This window comes from Echinops telfairi, unplaced genomic scaffold, assembly GCF_000313985.2.
Source record: "Echinops telfairi isolate 266 unplaced genomic scaffold, ASM31398v2 ScPeMD7_7410;HRSCAF=8448, whole genome shotgun sequence".
Classification (NCBI taxonomy): Eukaryota; Metazoa; Chordata; class Mammalia; order Afrosoricida; family Tenrecidae; genus Echinops; species Echinops telfairi.
Genome location: NW_022111310.1, coordinates 17,590,555 through 17,603,797, shown reverse-complemented (window position 1 = coordinate 17,603,797; position 13,243 = coordinate 17,590,555). Strand labels below are relative to the sequence as shown.

The 13,243-nt window shown below is 58.0% G+C and overlaps 1 protein-coding gene across 1 annotated transcript in view; it reads right to left on the bottom strand.

The window, feature by feature from the left end:
• COL27A1 (collagen type XXVII alpha 1 chain) overlaps positions 1-13,243 on the bottom strand; it is a 141,458-nt gene that overhangs the window by 125,075 nt on the left and 3,140 nt on the right. The window contains exons 2-3 of the mRNA XM_045296543.1: positions 8,759-8,829; positions 3,075-4,825 (exon numbers count right to left, since the gene is read on the bottom strand). Of these exons, the coding sequence (XP_045152478.1) occupies positions 3,075-4,825; positions 8,759-8,829 (1,822 nt within the window). The remainder of the gene's footprint in view (positions 1-3,074; positions 4,826-8,758; positions 8,830-13,243) is intronic.

Sequence of the window (13,243 nt, the reverse complement as noted above, 5' to 3'; positions counted from 1 at the left end):
GCAGCCTTCGCCTCAGCCTCTCCAGGGCCCTTCGGAACCAACAGAATAGGTATCCGTGTGCAGCCTCGCCCCAGCACCCACCTCAGGCAGGGAGAGGTCCCCACGGGACCGTCTCAGAAGGGAATTCTTACAGTCCTGATTACCAGACCAGGAAACTGAGCCCTGGGGAGATAAGAGAGCTCCCCAGAATCATTCAGCACAGCTAGACACTGCAGGCGCCCCTGGTCATTAGCTAGAACACCTCCCTCCCACACTGCTGCTTTCTTCAAAAAACCCCATTTCTGTCTCTGGACCTGAGAGTGGTTACCGTGTTACTCTCTATAGAACGGAGGCTCCTCATGGGTCACAGAGTTAGGAACTGGCAGAGCTGGGGTTTGAGCCAGATCTGCCTGTCCCCTGGCCTGTACCCCAAACACCACATCAGCTTTGCTGGGTTTAAATGCCGAATGTCGGGATGGCTCTGGGCAAGAGCTCACCGCTTCACTGCTGCTCTATGATAACACCTCAGTTATGATACTATTTCTGGTCCCTGGAGTAAATAAAGGGCCAGTGTGACGCACGTGAGACCAGATGAAGGTTCTAGAAGACTCTTGGGGATGAGACAGTGGCTGGCAGGAGAAGCATAAGGAGTTCAGGGACCTGGAGCTGCAGTCTAGCTCCTGGAAGGGCATGCTGTCCCCTCATCTGTATAATAGGATCGTCACACATGCCCCCCCCTCCTCAACCAGTCCCTGTGGTCCTAAAGGACGCTGCATACAGAAGCAGTTCATAAACCTGACCAGTTGTCAAAGCAGAAACATCTTCAGACATCAAGCCCTCTTTCAAGACCAAGGACAGGGCCTGCTTCCTCTGGGTAGCCCCGCCCCTGGCCCTCAGCGAGCGGGCAGTCAGCGGGCTGAGATGGACGTCATTTATCCTGGGGTCCAGAGCTGGCATGCACACTGAAGCTCTACCATCTACATGCTGTGGGGGCCCAGGGAATGTCCTGGCTCTCTCTGGGCACAGTCTTCAGTCTCCCGCTCCTGCCCACTGCGGGGGATTGAAGGGAATGACCTGCTAGGAGTCAGGTCTTAGTGGTGGGGAAAGCCCAGGGAGGTGATCTGGCAGCCCCTCACCCAGAGCATCTAGTCCGGGAGGGAGTTTGTGGCTCAGACATGCACAGGCAGGTCCAACAACCCCACCCTGGCTCCATCTGCAAGCCTGGACAGACGGCGGCCTCGCTCCACACCACCCAGAGCCCTGAGAGGCAGTGCTGGCCTCCTCCAGCTGCGGGTGTGTGTGTGTGTGTGTGTGTGTGTGTGTGTGTGTGTGTACCTCGGTGCTGGGGGGAAGACCCTGAATGCTCCACCCTCCAGTAGGATCATTTACCCTGTGTGTGTGTGTGTGTGTGTGTGTGTGTGTGTGTGTGCAGGGGCCCGGTAGCCTGCAGGGGTGAAGAGGGCTCCTTGTTCTTCCTCAGGAAAGTGGCAGTTCCCGGCCGCTCCCCTGCCAACTCCGGGACAGGGAACTCCGGAGTGCAGGCTGACGTCACTGCACAGCAATGCACACGCTCGCCATAAGTCGCACAATATGGTTATAATAGAAGCCGACTCTTGGTCCCCTTGGAGACGAGCTGGATAAATATTATTCCTAATAATTATTTAAAAGTAATTAAGTGCCTCTGGAAGGCCCAGGAATTCCCACCACTGTCTTTACTTTGCAGGGAGCCCTCAGTTCAAACACTGAGCCTAGTGGCAGAGTCAGCACCCCCAGGAAGAAGGGGGGAGGGGATGTGTGCAGCGGTCATCAGCAGGCGGGAGGAGGGGGTCACCTCCTGGGAGGAAGGGAGCAGAGCAGGTTGAGTTTTCTGGGCACTCCATCCCTGCCGCCACAGTGCCCAGGTGCCACGGCAGTGTGCGAGGCATCCCTCATCCCCTGCACCCATCCTGCAGCCCCACAGGAAGGGAGGGGGTGCCACAGGGCCACTTCACAGAAGCAGCCTCAGAGAGGGTAGGTGACTTGCCCAAGGTCACACAGCACCAGCCACCAGAAAGGCACTCTATGACCAGACGCCTGGATGGATGGGTGTGGGAATGGTGCAATCCGGGGTCATTCTAATGCCAAAGCCTGTGTTTCCCCCCTCCCCGTGGCCTCTTTACCCCACTGGCAGGGGAGCTCTGCAGAACCTCCAGCAGACAGGACAAGTTGGTTTTTGTAAGGATCAAATTCCTCTACGGGATTCCCAGAGAGTCAGTCACAGCCCGTCTGCTGTTGCCCCAGCTGTGGAAAGGTCGTTTCCCGGGAGATCGTCCCAGGCACACCAGAAGCAGTCACCCTAAGACCCTGTGACTATTCTCCAGGCTCCAGCCTAGCCTGACCTCCGTCCATCCATCCATCCCACACGCCTGTCCCAGGAGCCAAAAAGCAAAGGTGTCCAGGCAGGACCGAGTGGGAGGAGCGGAGAAGAGCGGGCAGCCTGGCCAGGCCCAGCCGGCGGTCCCTGCAGCCTGACTTTGTGTCGATTTTAAATGATCTCTCACTGCTTGCAGCGGGTGCTGACTCAGTGACCCTGTGAGACAGTGCAGGACTGTCCCCGGGGCTTCCCAGCCTGTAACTTGACAGGCATGGAAGCCTCATCCTTCTCCCGGGGAGCACCTGCTGCCTTCCAGCTGCTGGCTCTACGGTTAGCAGCCTGACACGTAACCCACCACCCTACATGCAACTCCTTTTAAATGTGAGTTGACGGTTGAGTTTAAAAAGAAAAAAATCTCTGCCTGTGCCAAGTCGAACCTATCCAGGGCTCCCCACTTGGGCTCAGTTCCCTAGGCAGGAGTGTGGCTTTGGGAGTCATGCAGCCACTCAACATCCGTAACCTCTGCTGTTCAGCCATCGGGGGTGTTCCTCACCTGGAGGTAACCACCAGACCAGGCCTACCCCCAAGGGTCCCGAACCAGGGGCAGAGTGAGCAGTCATCCGGAGGCTCAGCTCAGCTCAGAGTTCCCTGCTCTGCAGTGCGCTGGCTGCTGCCCTCCCAGTCACCTGCTCCAGCCAGCCACTGGAGCTCCCAGCAGCATGCAGATCCCACCCTGTCTTACCGGCAAGCCGGAGTCTCCCTTGGGCCCTGGAGGTCCCACCAGCAGGGAGAATGGCGTGGGCCCCAGCAGGTGGAAGAATGGATAGCCGCTGCTCGTGGGCCCAGGACTGGATGACAGGAATCTCGCCGGGGCCGGGGCTGGGGCCGGGGTGGTCTGCTGGCTGGATCGGTTCAACAGCTTGCTGGACGGGGCATCCCTGGCTGCCTTCCCAGGACGGAGGGGAGCAGGCTTCCGGGAGCTGCTCTTGGGTCTGACTTTCTTTGTGACTTCTGAACGAGTGGGCTTCTTGCTTCTCGTGGGGGTTGAAGCCGGAGTGGTGGCAGAAGGGGCCTTTGGGGGAGTTCTAGTGACTGAGACTGGAGATGCCACTGTGGCTAGTGGCCTTGGGGTCCTTGTGGAGCCAGGACTAGGGGCAGGAGATGGGGGCAAAACCTTGGTATGGGGCGGTGTATGAGTGGTAGAGCGGGCAGGGGCGGGCTTCCTGGCATGACTGGTCATCTTAGCCTTGTTCTGAGCCACTTTGGGAAAGAGGGCTTTGGGGGGGACCAGAGCAGGAGGCAGGGGCCGGGAACTGGGAGGTGGTGGTCTAGGCGTCCGGGGGATGTGCCTCTGGGTTGGCCTCACCGTGGGACTGGGGGCTTTGGCTGGCATGGGGCGGGAGGCTGGTGAGGCTGCTGCCAGGGAGGAAGGCTGACGTGGGGGAGCTGCCTTCTGGGTGGGACGTGGACTTCTGATATGGGGAGCTGAGGGAGAAGGAGTAGAAGGCTCAGCTGGGAGAGCCTTGGTGCCTGCACTCTTCCGGGATGGTTGGCCAGGTAGGGTTGCAGGGCGGGGGGCTTTGGAGGTGCTGGCCAGGGAGGCCTGGGGCTCAGGAGGAAGTGCATGACTGGTCAGTAGCTTAGCGGGTGACGGTGGGGTCTTGGCTGGGTCCTTGGCTGTGACATGCTGGTGAGAGCCTGTGGTGCTAGTCCTTCGGGGCTTGGTGAGGGTGGCAGGTGCCGCTGTCCCCTTGGCCTCCTTGACTGCTGGCCGTGACCACAGAGTTGGCACGGCCATGGTCAGGTTCTCCAGGCCCAGCAATTGGACACTGGTCTGGAGGGTGAAGGGGGAGCTAGAGTCCTGGGGATAGAAGGGACCCAGCTGGGGCCGGTACGTGTCAGCCTGCCCACACTGCTTCCTCAGATGGGTACAGTAATTGTGGGCAGCCTGCGTCACAGGGTAGATGCTGAACTGGCAGAGGGCACCTTCAAACTGGACCGAGTGCGGGCTCATCCTCCCAAACAGGAAGGTGCCCTCAGGGTCAAGTGCGGAGTCCCCATGGAAAGTCAGGGGGACAGCTGCCCGGTGCTGCCCACAGGCTGTCACCAGGGTGACCGTGCGGCTTCGGAGCTCCAGGGCCAGGTGGTGCCAGCGGCCGTCGTGCACGTCCAGGTCGAAGGCCACAGAGCGCCGGGGCCCCAGGTGGACGACTGTCTTGCCGGGGAGGAACTGCAGGCCCAGCTGCAGTTTGTGCTTCTGGCTGCGGACGGCGAAGAGGAAGGCATGGTTCACCCGATGGGAGCAGAGGCTCAGCACCAGTGCCAGCTCGGTGCCCAGGGCAGCAGGGATGACAGCGGCTGTGGGTGCCTGGAGCCGGGCACGCGGCGTGAAGATGAACCCCAGCTGGAACGGAATGACCCCCAGGGGGGCGGGGCTCCGCCCGCCTGCCACCTTGGTCCTGCCAAGGCCCAGTCGCTGGAGGACGTCCGCATCTGGAGGGAGGGGGAGAAGGAGAAGGGGAGGGCACCATCAGGGCCTGCCCCAGCCGCAGACACCCACGCTCCAGGCACACAGCAAGCGGGCACAGTCTGCCTCCAGACACCTGGGCAGGCTGCACCATGGTGCTGGCCAAGAGCGGGGTGAGCCGGAACCCATGTCTCTCTGCTCACGTGGTCTTGAGGATCATGTTCAAATACAAATCCCAGCTCACCACTTCCCAGCCCTGGGACCTGAATGCCTCACCTTTCCCATCTATTAAATGGAAGATAAACAGTACTGACCTCAAAACGACCTTGCGAAGATTAAACAAACTAATATACTTTAAAAAAAATGTTTCTGGCACAGAATCAAACCAAACCACGCCCACGGCTGTCAATTGATAGGCGGTCCTAAAGGAAGACCTAGAACTGCTTCTTTGGGTTTCCGAAGCTGGGAAACCTTGATGAAAGCAGATTGCCTCATCTTGCTCCCAAGGAGAGGCTGGTGGGTTCAAACTGCCGACCCTGAGGTTCGCAGCCCAACACCGCAACACCAGGGCTCCGTGGCACAACACAAGCACTTTCAAATGCAAGCCTCCACCTGTCTGTCAGCTTGTCGTACGGTGCTGGCTCGGATGTTGCTATGATGCTGGGAGCTGTGTGACTGGCATTTCAGAGTCGGGCAGACTGGGGCGGTTTCAGTGGAACTTTCGGCAGGCCGACCAGTAAGAAAGGCCGGGCGATGTGCTGGTGGAAATGGGCTGATGAGGACCCCATGGCTAACCACAGAGTGCATCCCCAACAGAGCGGGAGGAAGGTGTTGGAAGGCAGTGGTGGAAACAATACGCGGGAGCATCCACGGCGGTGGAGATGGCCCCGGCCCAGGCAGTACTCTAGTCTGCTGTTCACAGGGTCCCAGGAGTCAGTGCTGACTCAATGGCAGCTAACAGCAGGAGTGGAAAGAAAGACCCTCTCCTAGTGCTAGGGCGAGCACTCCGAGGGCTGGCCTGGCCTCAAACACTGGCTCTTCCAGGAAGCTGTCCCAGAAGGGAAGGGCCAGAGTTGACAGTTGTGGAAGTGTCCCCGGAGCTTGGTTAGGATGTCCAGGTGGTCTCCTGGGAGTCCACACAGGCCCCTTGGCCGGTCCTGAGCGCTCTCAAGCAGGGGCCAACACCCACAATCCAATGTCAGGAGGTGCTTGCTCCACGCAGCAGGGTGGGGACGTGTCTCTGGCTCTTCCTCCCAGGGTCCTCTGCAGCAGGCAGGGGAAGGAATCAAGGCACCCACCCGCACAACCTCTGGCCCCTGGCGCAGTGTTTGGACAACTGACCAAGACCTGGTCAGGTCACATCCGCTCAGTAATTGTGGCTGCGGGGCCTGCCAGAGCAGCTCGAGGGCTTCCAGGGTGTTTATGGAAAGGCTTTCTGACCTTGCCTCTCCAAGGTCATTGGAGCTCTTGGAGTTGGCTGAGCCTCCACTATCTGACACAGCCAGCTCCCTCCCTGCTACCCAACAGGGAGAGGCCAGCTCCAGAACCAGGGTCTGGCTCAAGTCTCAGGGCCCCTCCAGAGGGCAGCCACCCCACCCAGTGCCGAGGGCCACCCCTAGGCTCCCTGACACAACATTGAGCATTGGGGCAGAGACCCTCAGGGCCGAAGGCTGCACTTGGCCCTACGTAGGCCCTCCGTCGACTTCGGAATGGACACACTGATGGGCGGATGAATGGACGGAGGCACAGCTGAGAGGGAGGGGAGAACGGAGAGCCTGGCCGGCACACAGTATCACGGTTCCCCCACCCAGCAGGCTCTGGGGTCCAAAGGCAGGGTTTTGTGAGCCTCTGCGGCTGTTTCCTCAGCTAGAGCATGGGGCTAAGAAGAGTGCTCGCAGTCATAGCATCACCAGGAGGATAAACCTGCCATTCTCCTCGCAATTTACACCCAAAGCCTGCACCAACTGACCATGGGAGAGTGTCCTCCTGACCCCAGGGCCTCCGCTTCCCTGTCTGTAACACCGAGGACCTCCAGCTGACCCCGAGGTGACCACAAAGGGCTACCAGGGCACTAAGGATTCCAGAGCTCCAGCTCGTTGCTGATTCAGGTTGGCTTGGAGTGAAGACCCTTTACTCCCACCCCCGCCCTTACCAGAGGGCCACAAGGGCCTCCCCTCCTCTCAAATTCCTCCTTCCAGCCCTGTCCCCCTGGTCCTGACTCCAAGTTTCAAGCTAAAGCAAACCATTGCTTAAGGGTGCTCCCAGTAGCAAGAGATACCCTAGGCATTCATCCCGGGAGCACTGACTATTATGAAACATGATTCACTACGAACAACTTGGAAGCGGACGGAACCACTTGGAGGGGGGAGGGAAGAGGGCAGAAGGCCACCCTACCCCCATGCTTCCTCACACACTGGTTCACAGGAGGCTGCAGAGAGCTGCCGACTGGGGAGGAGCCCAACTGGCCAGGCAGCCACAGTGAGGTTGCCCCTCAGCATCCTATCCGGGTGGGCTTCAGAGCTGAGGACCTCCCAGGGCCTCCCTCCCTTCACGCAGAAGACTGCCTGCAGCTAAGGAGGCCAACTCCAGGGTGCTGTCGGGCGCTGACACAGGCGGTCAGCACTCAGCTTGTGTGCACCGCTGGCCACTGTGGGCCTCGAAGGGATTAAGGAGGGGCCTGTCTGGCCCAAGGTTCTTGGGGTTAATAAGATATTTAACAACAATAATAAAAACAAGTACTTATTGAGCACCTACTATGAACCAAGTGTTTCACGGGCATGATTTCAACCACCTCTGGGGCAGGGACTGTGTCTTATGTCCCTTTTATAGATGGGGACATTGAAGTTCAGGAAAGTTACAGGGAGCAACTTGCCCAAGGTCACCCAGCTTGTAAAAGGCACATCCGGGGTGGGATGTGAAGCCATGCCAGTGAGTCCCGGGGGCCCTGTACTGAGGCCCCTGGCTACCGTTGGAAGCCGTCTCACTGTCCCGCAGCCCCATCAGTTGCAAAGTACGGTGGAGCCACAGCCAGGACCTCCCCAGGGACAAGGAGATAGGGGACGGGGAACTGAGCGCCGTCCCAACGCTTAGATGGGAGAACCCAGCCAGCTGGCCCCAGCAGGATCCCTTTATTACATAAACCTGGCTCCACACACTCCTCCTCTCCCCAGCCCCCAGTGCCTGACTCAGGACTCTGGACAGCTGTTCACCTACTTTGTAGGAGAAACAGCAAGCTTGGAAAATATGACATTGGCACAAAATGTTACCAGGCAGCAGGAGTCTTCCGGCAAGGCCCTGCCCTCCCAGGGGCCCAATCCTTGCTCAGAGGCCAGGTCAGGCCACCAGGGCTCTGGGATACCCTGCCTGCCCTGCACACGGCGGGGTGGGGAGGGAAGAGGTGGCTATTTTAAGAGGCCTTGTGGCTGCTGGACAAGCAAATGTGGGAGAGGTTTCGATTTCCATGGGCAGCTGGGTAGCAGCTCCCCCACCCCCAGCCCCGGCCCCAGCCCCCAAAGAGCAGGTCCTCCAAGATAGGGGGCCGGGGGGAGCAGGCTCTCTGGGAAAAGAAAGTGGATTCCCGGCTCGGGCAGCCACATTTGTGGCCTTGGCTCTCAGCAGATCTGGCGTCCCCTTTCAACTGATGGGGACAACAGAGGCTGATTGAGCCAAAGTGACTTATTCAAACCCTGGCTCAGACCAGAGCTGTAGGGTCACCTTTCCTAAACATTGCTGCACTGGGCTTTCCCAAACCATCGAATGTTGCTCTTTCAAGTCCGAAGAAAACCGTGCCCATATTACAAATGGGAAAACTGAGGCAACGGTTCCAATTAGGGGCAGAGACATCTACTATGCCCACATTTCCAAGCCCCTTCTGTTTGCGCGCGCGCACGCGCACACACACACACACACACACACACACACACACCCCTCCCTCTTGGACAAACAGAAGAGAGAATTACCTTCAGGAGCTCCTTGGGTGGAGGCCAGGTGACAGGTAAAGGAGACAGCAATCCAGGTGAAGAGATATCCCCTAGAGACCAGGAGACAGAGTGTCAGCTTCCGCCCCTGGGGCCCAGATCCGGCCCCATCACAGCCTCGCCCAGTGGGCGGGGGAGAGGTTCAGGGCTCACACCTGAAGGCTCCCAGGCAGGACCTAGCCCACAGTACAAACATCACTTCTTCTAGATCACTTGGTCAAGTTCACAGGGCAGGGCAGGCCAAGGAAAGGAGACAAGGGTTCAGCTCAAGCAAGCTCTGCCAAGCCCCCAGGCAACCTGGACAAGCCTCTCTCCCTCTCTGGTCCTCAACGTCCCGTCCAACACTCCACCCAGTGGGCAGCAGAATCGGGGCCCAAGAATGAGCAAGGACGCCAGACCAGTCCCCAAGCAGGACAGAGGGGATTCACCAGGACCAGGGCTGCCCACCTGACCTTGTGCTAATGGGAAACAAGAGGGGAGGAAACAGAGGCAGTGGAGACCCAGGTCCAACCTGGCCCTACTGTTCACGGGCAGTGTGGCAGGGAAGGAGAGGTCGGTCACTCAGCCTCACTGAACCTGCTCCTGCTCAGCAGCCCAGCTGTCACTCCCTATCTTACAGGACAGGTGTGAGAGTCAGATGAACCCCTGCAAGCCCGGGGCTCAGTCTGGCACCAGCCCCCAAAATGCTGCTGAGAAGGCTCCTGAGGACCCCTTCTGCAGCCAGGAAGGGTTAATGCTCTGCTCCGTTGTCCCTGCCAAGATGAACAAAAGGCGGCGATCCAATTTCCCCTTCCTGTGGGAGCAGCCACCGCAGACACTCGAAGCCACCCGGGGCATCTGATCCCCGAGCAGACAGGGGGAGGGCGGCACGTGGCCAGCCGGCCAGGTCGCAGGCAGGGATCAGCACCAGCCGGGTGGTGAGCGCTAAGGTTGGCCCAGACAGGCCAGCCGGCTAGGGTTCTTCTCCCCAGAGGGGAGCTGGGGTGCTGGGGAGGGTAGGGGGAGGACACAGCTGGGGGACCAGGTTATCTAGGAAATGGATCAGTCAGGGCCTTGAAGGCCAAGATCGTAGCCTGTGCCGGCCTCCTCTACTTTCCACTCCAGTAGCAATTATGATCGGTACTAACCGGGATACCGGCTGACACCTGTGGTTCCTAGCTGCATGATTGTGTGGGTAAGCAATTTCCATTGGCCATGCCACTCACTGGTTTCAGTAGAAGATTGTGAGTGATCGTCTGGCCAGTGATCCATGAGGGACGACGGTCGGGGGCTCAAGGAAAAGTGCTTCAAAGAGAGGAGGTTTTCTTCGAGGTCCCGTACACTGTTGTGTGAACATGTGGTGTGTGGAGCGGTGAGGTGTCTAGCCCCTAGACGGCAGTGAACTTGCACGAACAACGGAAGACAAAGCTGCAAAGAAGTGGAGATGTTGAAGGAGCTGAGCCTGGCCCGGCTCTTCCTTGAGTCCTCTTGGGAAGAGAAATACTCCTCTTGACTGCGTACGCTGCGCTGAGTTCCATCTTCCTGCGGCTAGAGGCAAACTTGCTGAAACAGCACTCAGAGGCTGACGGTGGCTCATGGGAAGCCTTCTCCAGCCTCTGAGTCATGGTAGCCGGTGCTCCCCTATCCAGATACGCTGCTCCTGCCTACCCGGGTCCCTTCTCGCACATCTTGTAGGGTTTGGATGCCACCTCCCCCAGCCGGCTGCACAGACCCACCTCAGCCAGCAGGACTTAGGTGGCCACGGTGTCCGTGCCCTTTCTGGATGAAGTCTTTGGAGGATGGAGAACGTGTCCATTTGGCCCCCTCTTGTATTCCCAGCATCTGACCAGCTCCTGTCTGGTTTTGGCTGAAGGGATGAACATCGCCTGTTACCACAGAACTTTGGACTTTAAAGCATTTGTCTCCCTCAAGCCTTGCTCCAGGGTCCCTGGAGGCTTCGTAATTATACATCAGGCTGCTAACCACAATGTCAGCAGTTTGGAAACCACCGGGCACTCTGGGGGAGAAAGGCGGGCTTTCAATCCCCCTAAAGAGTTATCGTCTCGGAAACTCACAGGGGCAGCTCTACCGTGTCCTGTAGGGAGACGATGAGTCGGTCTCGACCACAGGGCAGTTTGGTTTGGAAAAAGTCTTGCTCTAGGGAGCCTCAGCCCCTGCAGCTCTGTGCCTTCCCTTCCAGGCCACCACTGGCCCCAACAAAAGGTCAGAGTGGCCGGCTCCTGTGGGGTTGTGGAGAGGAGGGCAGAGGCTGCCCTCACGGCACAACCTGCCTACCTCTGTCTAGGTGTAAACCGCTTTGTTTATTTGACGAATGGCAGAACCCGCGGAGGAGTTAGCTACCTGCCTAGGCAGGGGCTCCAAGGAGCTATGCCAGGTAGGCTGAGGAAGAGCTATCTCTGAGAGTCCAATCTGGCAAGTTCTCAAGGCACACTCCAGACAAAGGCTCTGAGAAGCCTTGCCACCAACACACTGCTTACACGTTGCCACTCAGCATTCCCTAAGCGTAGACCAGGGACTCACTTCTCCTCAGAAGGCTGGCTCCACGTTCCTTAGAAGATGCTGTCCTCCAGCCCTCCGCTTCCCAGAACCCCACTTGTTTCTATTTCATTTCCGTCCTGTCCCCTCTGCTCCCAGCCTCCTTCTGACACCAGGCCTCACGCCTTGACTTCCTCCTGTATTAGGTCATATCCATCCACCTCGGCATATTTCTCAAACCGTTAAAGAGATGCCAGGTGGACAGGAGAAGATGCAGGAACCATGCGGATCCTTCTCAGCCCATTTTGGGGGGCTGATATGACTACTCCCACGTCATTGCTCCCAAGTGACTATGAAGGTAAATTAGGGGGAAAATGTTTTTCCCCAAAGGGCCAAGAGAAATACTCACAAGGGAGACAGGATCAAAATCTCCTCTTCAACAAAACCTCCTAACACCATAGCTTCTAATTTGAAATGTTCAGCCCTTATGGCCTGTGACAAAGGACCCCTCCCCATTCATTAGTCCAGGCCAAGTGCTACTGGATTTTGTGTGCAGTTGATCCGTAAACTTCTAACTGCTCGAGCACTTCAGAGCAGGCAAAGGCCCTTGGTGCTCATCCAGCGACCAGCCTCTAGTCCCAGCCCTTCATTGCAGCCCTGGGAAACTAAGGGGTGACGTGACTTGTCCAAAGCCACATGGCATGTCAGTGATACACATGATTAGTACCGCTTCAAAGACAGTCCTATTCATGTGACTGTCTGCTGCTGGCGAGAAGAAATCAGAGACTTGCTGGGACTTCCAACTTGCCAGAGACCAGAGGCTCAGCTCTCACCAATGGAAACAGTGGTGCAGCTCTGAGAGCCAGCGAGCCATCGAAGCTCCCAGCATGGAAAGTTGGCTCCTGGAAGGAGGCCCTGCGGATTCACTTGCTCCCAGTCCAGTCCTGTTTAGGCTACTGTTCATAAAGTTCCGTGCAGGCGCTGGCTTGGGCGTTGTTCTGCCAGACTTCTGTTTTCACCTGGCCTCGTGGGTCTTGGCTTTGGGAACCCAGGGCTCTGCATGTTGGGAAGGCCAGAGCACAGGGGCCAAAGGGGACAGAAGACAGCAAAGCAGGGGCCGCAGAGACAAGAGCCCGGCCTTGGAGACACAGCCAGGCCACACAGCCACTGCAAGACAGGACTCCAGGTGTTCCTGTCCCCTACAAAATGTCTCTTGGCCAATGCACCAAGTACGGCTACTCCGGGACAGCTAAGCTGCAGAACCCAGAACTCACAGCCAGACTGCCTGGTTGTTCTCTTGCTACCTGGGGACACCCTGGGTCCTGCAGGCCCCTCCCACAGCTTGAGCTTTGGCAGGGAGCTCGGTGCCGAAACCCAACCAACCTCAGGAGCAGAAACAAACAAAAGGCAGCCCTGTGGGCACTTGGCTGTGTTCCCACAGGCGTCCGCCAGGAAGGGAGCTTCCTGGGGAGACGTGGTGCTATGGAGGGATGGGCGGATGAGGCTCCAGGTACATAGATGGCAACGCCCAAGGCCCTTTCTACACACCTTCCACCTCCTCCGTGGGAGCTGTCTGGCTGGAAAGAATGCAACCCAGAGCAGTTCCCTTGACTCATACAGCCATTCATGACAGAGTGAGGAATAATAAAAATAACAGCTGTCATTTATTGAGTGCTTACTACATGCCAGACACTGCACTAAGTCCTTTACAAGCACCATCCCATTCATCCTCACAAAAGGCCTGCTAGCCGGGACACTGAGACGCCCACTTCGCAGACGGGATCACCAAGCAGCAGAGAGGCAAGTGGCTCGCCCAGGTTCACAGGGCAAAATCAAGAAGGTCTTCCATCCAGGTCTGATCCTTTCTGCCCTGCAGCCTGTGTCCCACTGTAAAACCCCTGCTGATTGATGTGGGACCCCCCCCCATGACCCCCTGCTAGGTCCCTGGACACAGAAATGAAAAAAGAATATCCCAGCAAAATAACTATCACA